The sequence below is a fragment of the Thermobia domestica genome, chromosome 8, assembly GCF_964235325.1.
Source record: "Thermobia domestica chromosome 8, izTheDome1.hap1.1, whole genome shotgun sequence".
Classification (NCBI taxonomy): domain Eukaryota; kingdom Metazoa; phylum Arthropoda; class Insecta; order Zygentoma; family Lepismatidae; genus Thermobia; species Thermobia domestica.
In genome coordinates this window covers 143976768-143984687 of record NC_137461.1, presented here as the reverse complement: position 1 = coordinate 143984687, position 7920 = coordinate 143976768, and the positions used below count along the sequence as shown (strand labels likewise).

Genomic DNA, 7920 nt, shown 5'->3' with positions numbered 1-7920 from the left:
TCAAAGCGTTAACATTAACAACTTACTTTTAACATAAAAAACCAGAACTCTTTTTCACGTGTTGTCACTCAATCTTTCCCGTTCAAAAATCAGGAATCACACTTAGGATAATAACAAAAGCAAACCCCTCTTTAACAATCCGAAATGATAGACGTATGTGAAGAAAGAAAAAAAACAATGTTAGAAATGGAAACTCTATGATAGCATTCCGAAAACATTTAAGATCCAGTTTTATACACGTAAATACTAATTTGAGAATAGAAGTATTTCAGATCGTAATATAACTGAACTCTCTTTTATCTACTATGTGAACAAAGATCTTGGCCAATTTCAATTATTGGAAATACAACTACATAAAAGGAATTTATCATTTTGATTCAATGATAAGTAAGTACTAAATATTACAATATTCAAATATTAGGTACAATGAAGCACAATAACTCGCCATATATAAAGATGGAAGTAAGCACTATTTAAATAACAGAATTTTACATATAACAAATATGGTAGGGATAAAATACAAGTTAGCACTCACTCCTCACGTACTCTATTATCTCTTAACTTTCTAATGCCTGTAACCAATCCTAAAAATGTAACAGCATTGAGTTTGTGCTTTATTGTTACATAATGACTAGCAAATGTTATATAAATAATTACACTTCTGTCTTTAAATATTTCTGATAAAGAAATATGTTGAAAAATACGAACATATCTCTCCTATTTATTTGTTTTAAATAATTTTCTTGTCGCTGGAAGTAAATGTACACTGACTTACCTACTTTCTTCCACTCTATCGCATTAACTAGAGAAAAAAATTACCACAGCAGAGGCTCAATTTACTACAATTTTACTTTCATTTTATATATCAACCATTTGCCTTCTTTTCACTTAGATGGCACTGCCAGGTTTTAATTCTGCTAGTAGTAAGTAATTATGTACATTTAATAATTACCAATTTCAAGCCAAGAGTTTTTTTTTTTTTTTTAATTTAGAACTACTAAACATATATGGGCATCGTTCTTTTGAATTTTAAGTTTATATTTTCAATATAAATTTTAATATGGGATATTCCTCAGTGAAATGTAATTTTAACTTTATAGACGAAGTCTTCAAGTATGTTAATTTTGAATCGTTATATCCCACTATCGAGAATATTTCTTTCCTTTTCAATCTTCGAAATTATATATATATATATATATATATATATATATATATATATATATATATATATATATATATATATATATGTATGTATGTATCTTGATGTATTATTTAAATATTTTGTCCTGAAAAAAAAATTAAATTTTAAAGTGACTGTGATATTTTCCGAAATTACTTTGAAATAAGATTTTTTTTTAATAGAATAAAAATAAAAATAAAAATTACAAGTTGTACAGATACCAATTAGACTTTTGCCTCTTTTATCAAAATTATATATTAAATTAATTTGAGGCATCTATCAACTTAAATATTTTATTTTATTTATTCTTTGTTCGTTTTAAGTAGATGATAATATACTAATTTATAAACCTGAATATGTGTACAAAATTCAGTCAAATTCCTCGAAAAGTACCCTCAGATACATTTTTAAGAGATAATCATAGCTTTTGTTGTGATAATAGTGTGAAACAACTGCATGGGGGTAACGAGTTACTTTCTGTTTTCTCCAATGTCTGTGGCTTTCCTAAACAAATATTAGTCCAAATTTTGTAACACTGAAACAAGTACTATTTTCAGCATTTATAATAATAATGTACAAAATTTTCCAGTTTGAAGATCTTTCTTGTAATAGAAACTCGAGAAGTTGATTCAACCAAGAAATCACTGGATTCTACTCTACACCAATTCAATCACAACTGTCGGTACCAAACTTCGTAAGAATTTCCATTCTCTATTATTCTCCCATCTTCTCGGTCCACCTAAATTTCTTTTTACCAAATCCAGAATGGAACTCGATCACACCGCCTGTAACTATTGAAAGATTAATGCCTGGTTCATCATTCAGATGACTTATCTTATTATCTATATAGGTATACCTAAGTTAAGTCAACCGTTGTGTAACTATCATGGCTCATTCATTTATTGCACATTAATACAATAATATTGGAATTAAATTATTTAAAAAAAAAGTGTCAGAGTAAAATATCACGAAATTAGTTTCTGACACTTAGAAAAAATTACAAGAGAAGTAAAAATCGAAAAATAATTTAAATTATGTTTATACATGTGCTTAGTCAATTCTTTTGCACTTCGTTTATGACGAAACTCCTTTGTTGAATTAAAATTTACTCTCTTAGAAGAATTATTCTAAAAATTTTATTGGACAGTTCTGTTTAAAATGTGCCGGCCACCCATTTCTTTTGAGAACCCTTCAGTTTTATTTTCCAAATGAAATGAATAAGAATTTTCCTTAACAAGTTAAGTTTTATTGGAAGCCAAAATATTACCTTGCTCTACTCACAATTGAGAAAATATGGATTTTAAAAAAGAGGTAGGTTGCCATTTTCTTAAACAAAACTGTTTATCATTATAATAGTATTATTTTATGTATTTATTTGTAAAATACAAGCAAGTATACTACTTATTATATTTGTTCAATCTAAATGTCTAGTAGAATACTACCTGAATGAGCCCACTCCTTTTCGTTTGAATAGAAATTACAGATATTCCAGTGGGAGGCCTTAAACTTCTTTATGAATAATGGAAGGCATAAACTATTATTTAGGTTTCAAATGTTAAAATGTGCTGCTAGAACAAGATTTCACTGAAACATACTAGTTTGTTCATAAAAATATATATGAATTACTGGCTCGGATAAATGAAAATTCCTTTGCTTCTAGAATAATTTTTGTTTTCTAAAAATTTATTACTTTAATCACGTGATACTATTAAAACCTATGCTCTATCATGAACAATTACATTTTCATCTAATAAAATATAGTAGTTTGGAAATATATAAACCTATTTATTTTCTCTCATACACTTGACTATACATATTAGATTTCTTTCTCTAATAGAATAAATCTCTACAGAGAGTGTAGAGCGTTAAGATTATATTAGAAATACAGCAGAAAATTCTAGTTTATATTATACCCGCAGTGGGAAATTCTAGAATCATTTTTAATATATATTTTGCAACATACAAGAATCAATTACTTTATCATTTTCCCATATAAAATAGTATTTTAAAGCTACACGCAAAAGAATACTATATTTTAAGTGAACACCTTCGTAAAATACGTTAGGAACGTAGAAACTAGGTAGTAACTGGATGCCAAAATATTTAAAACTTTCCTTTCTAAAATTCAAGATGATTTGTAAATAAATTAAGTATTTACAGTGTAACTTTTAAAAAGAAGTAATGACTATTAAACTTAACATACAATTTACTTCTTTCCTTGATAAAATATACTTCAGTAAAAGATTTCATTAGCTTCAAAGATTATATTTTGTTCCCAATCATTTCCAAAACTATACAGGCAACAGATACAGAAATGATTAATATGAGTACTCACGTTTTCGTTCTATTCTGTCTAGCTAATTCAATTCAGGAAATACATTTTAAGAACTGAATTCACAAATAAAAATTAAAAATACAATAATATATAAAATTATATTCTAAGAGAATATGGGCAAATTATACTAACAACAACAAATCATATCTTTTGATTAGTTAAATAGTTTATATATTTTGGAAATATGTTGTAAAATGAAAAATGTACGAAAACATTTGTACAAAAACATATTACATAAAGTACTGAATTCTGATTAATGTGACTCAAGATATAAATTGGTGGCTTAAACAAAATACAATGAGTGTTACTGTAATAATCCGAAAATGCCTATTTACGACAAAATGTATATTAAGACTTTTAGGGCCCAATAGTAAATTCACAAATACAATAAGAATATGAAAGACATAAAATTAAGTTTCTCTATTATGAGTTTCAAATATAAAAATTTGTGTGTCTTATTTATTTCTTAACCACGTCCTAGATACATATGCTGAAGCTAATTTACATTGGATATATTAACAACGAAAGATCAATTTTAAAACGTATAGATTCTCACGTCTTGAATATAATACTAAATGCGGTTATATTAAGCAGTTCAAATGTAGTAACACCACTTGATAGACACATTCGAAAATTACAATAAACTACAAATTCTTTACAGACTGCTGTCAATGTAGCAGTAAATGAGCACTTCTTAAACGTATTTACGCAATAGGCATTTTAGAATTTTCTTTAGTCACATCTAGAACATTTATTGATATGAACATATATAAAAAAAATATATACTTAAAGGAAAATGTAACACCATCTACGCTTCTCAATTTTTAAAGCTTCAGCGACAATTTATTTTCCCCAATTATTTCAGTTTTGAATTTAATAGAGATTCAAATTTAATTAGTGCGAGTAATATTTCTTCACTGGGTATAATTTTAATACAATGTGATATAAGGACAATATAGAGTTTTTTTTTTTTCAGAAGCAACGAATTAAAATATTAAATAAGAATTCGAAAAACAATTCGTAAAATTAATGAAAAATGTGAATTAAATACTGACTTCAGCAACGTAAAACAAATAATTAATATTTATAGATAAGTGTTTGTTGGAAGTCTTTATTATTTATATACTAATTTAAATATGAAACATGTATACGCCAAATATATATTTATATATATAATCATTTAACATTGCCAACTGTACTATAAATTTATATACTCACTAGTATACCACTCTTTTATTTATACAATCAGTATTAACTTTTTTTTTAAAATTTAATTATTTTATTTCATTTATTTATTTATTTATTTATTTATTTTATGGAGACAAACTCCTTTCTTTAAAGGACAAACTTTTTCTAAGTAAACATCCCCTACGCTTACATCACAATCTTACTTTCCATTTTACTGAGATACTTCTGAATTGAAAATCTGCAGTTATATCGTCACATTAGTTAGCCTGATACCCTTATGAATCACAAAACAACATTCTCAAAACTTAGGGGAGAGAGACAGAGGGAGAGAGAGAAAGAATAAAATTAATCCTAATGAAGGGAGGTACAGATTTAACAATGTCACTAAAAGTTCATAATTGCCTGTACTTTGATCAAACCGTTTTCAATAAGACCCTTCGGATCTCAAATATGTTCGTTATCAAAAATGAGTATTTATGTAAGTCTTATAACCTAAATTACCTGTGACTTCGCCTTCCTTTTTCGGGTAGGCTATCAACGAAACTAATTCTTATTTGAGAATCTCTTCCTTCCGAGCCGTACTTATACTTGAGTAAGTACCACAAAGAAACAAGTTACCACATAAAGAAATGCATTTTGCATTACAAGAAACTGAACAATTTAAAAGTTACAAATTTAATTTACCGAAGATAACACATCCTTGAATTTAATAATCTCTCATAAGGTATTTCTACCCATTACAACAAATTATTGAGAGAGTATCCCAACAAAAAACTTAACAGGAGCTTGAAACAACGAAAGATCAATTCTTACTGAGTATTTTCTCTGTCATTCACTAGCATAACAGCTGCTTGCAAAGCTTAATTAACAATTATTGTTCTAGAAACATACTGTGTTTATGCAATTCACATAGAATATGACACACATGCAGGTGGAATCATAAATAGTTTTGCCTTTAGAAAGCCGTATTTAAGAACGTGACAAATTTTGTGAAATTGATATGTCCCATATTTGACATTCAGATAAAAGTAGTGAAAAATACAAGAGAAATAGTGATATTCCTGAAAGATGAGTATGCTTCTGACTAGGAGACTGAATATTACAAACATGACCTTCAAAACTGAAATCAACAGAACATAAAAAAGATGGATTTCATAATAGAAGATTAATTTACTGTTATTATGATTTTCTTAGTAAAATGTGCGAATATGCATATAATCTTCGGGAAAATATTAGTATGATTTAACAAGGAATGTATATCTATCACGTATTATACACAACAAAGAAAAATCAAATGCATTTGTTTTTCAGCTAAAACAAAGTTAACTGAAAACATGTTGAGAATGACTCAAAACTATAAACTAGTAAGACAAAAAGATTCGTTCTATAGCAACAAGGAATTAAAATTTATTCCTTTCAAAATAACTTACAATGTAAAGTATAGAAGACATTATAAAGATGTTTTAAGAAAATTAAGTTACTTACCTTTTACAGTAAAGAAATAAACAACTGGTTAATGAAAATTTGAAAATAACATGCATTCAATTAGTTTATATATAAGCTGCTATTCTTTGGCTAACAATTCCAATCGGAAATTATCACATTATGTTTGTACTTGACTGGGATCAAATATATGCATATTATTTATTACATAATATGCTGCAGTATACAAAACACATTATCAAGCGAATTTGTAGTATCAAATTGAGCCTCTACAGTGCAAATGAGTCTATTTAATTTTATTAATCTTTGGTATCAATATGAGCAATAAAGTGCAAAGCTGCTCTTTTCCTCTAATTTTACGAACGTCACTTATATTCTTGAGAATTTTGTATTTGATTTTTTATATATACACACATGTAAATAATGCGTTACTTATGAGTGTTTTAAAATGGTAACACACTTAATAGATCTATTTGTCCACAGTAGGCATGCAGAACTTTCACTTCTTTTACTTGTGAGATCTCATCCTCCAAAACAAAACAAATAATGCACACAGATTCATATGCTGAATTTACTGCAATACTAAGCCATTCTGTGTCATTACACTCCTCTTCTTTAGTTGTGAGTTAGTGTGCAAAAACTGAATAGTTTCTTCTGGTCTGGCTGCAATATTAAAAGTTTTGTTAATACCACATAAAAATAAAACTTTTATATAGCTAGTAGTTTCAAAGGAATTTTCGAAAGAAACAAAGCGAAAGATATCACAATTATACATATGAAAATCGAAGCGCAAAAAGTATTTACACTATTTTTCTAAAAAAAAAACGACATATAAATGTCTTACCTTTCAAGACTAATGTCCCGTCATCAGAGCTGAGAAGAGACTTACAAAAAATAAATAAATAAATAAATAAAAATAAACAAACAAACGAATACAATAAACAAATAAATAAGTTATGGATAAATTGTACGATTGTGTGTCTCAATTGTCATCTTGAATTGTGGTCAAGAATATATACTTAATGAAATAAAACCTTTTATTATATTTCGTTGCGTTAATGCTTTATTTAGTTTTATATTTCGTAAATCAATTTTCCTGTGGGTATTACCAAGGGTTCTGCTTATTTCTGCAGATAAGGGCATCTTCTTTCTAATGTCCATCTCCTCTTAAATGTGACCTTAAAATTTATACCAGAAATTCGTTCTGAAAACATTGATAACCGCCACTAATAATTTAGGCTCGTGTCTAACAAACCTGAATTCTTGAAGTATTGGGATCGTGTTTAACACCTTTACAAAAAAAGGAAATAACAGACATAAAATTTATTAGAACATATTCTGGGGCACAGATCAAATACTGTGATGACACCATAACCAATCTGCAATATCGTTGTCTCCGAGTGTTATTGAAACTCAGCTCGTGTCTAACAGTTTAGTGATCATGTCCAAGAAGCTTATGCATCATGGAAATATAGTATCTGGCAACAGTAGACACAACAGACATAAAATGATGATCACATACCACTTATAGTAGTAGTTATCAAGTTTCAATTTTCACAACGAATTTATGGTATAAATTACAGGTTGATATTTAAAGATGGAATACAATATCACCTGTAAAAATAAAACGAACCGTGACGATGTTCATTGGAAAGTTGATGGACGAAATATACAACCAATTAAAGAATTAAGGCAACAAAAGCTTTTATTTTTACTTCATTTATATACAAGTAGCATAAAAATGAAATCTGTAACATTTTAAGAGAACACACTA

The 7920-nt window shown here is 27.6% G+C and overlaps 1 protein-coding gene across 3 annotated transcripts in view; it reads right to left on the bottom strand.

Annotated features, from left to right (window-relative positions):
- Positions 1-1373: 1373 nt before the first annotated feature.
- Positions 1374-7920, bottom strand: part of Pss (phosphatidylserine synthase 1 homolog l(3)77CDf) — a 91238-nt gene continuing 84691 nt past the window's right edge. For 2 of the 3 annotated variants that reach the window (XR_014132734.1, XM_081769104.1), the window contains one exon: positions 1374-6809. Coding sequence is in view for 1 of the 3 variants with exons in the window: in XM_081769104.1 (XP_081625230.1) it covers positions 6718-6809 (92 nt within the window). In the remaining 2 variants the exon portion in view is untranslated. The remainder of the gene's footprint in view (positions 6810-7920) is intronic. The other variant, XR_014132733.1, reaches the window with a different exon arrangement.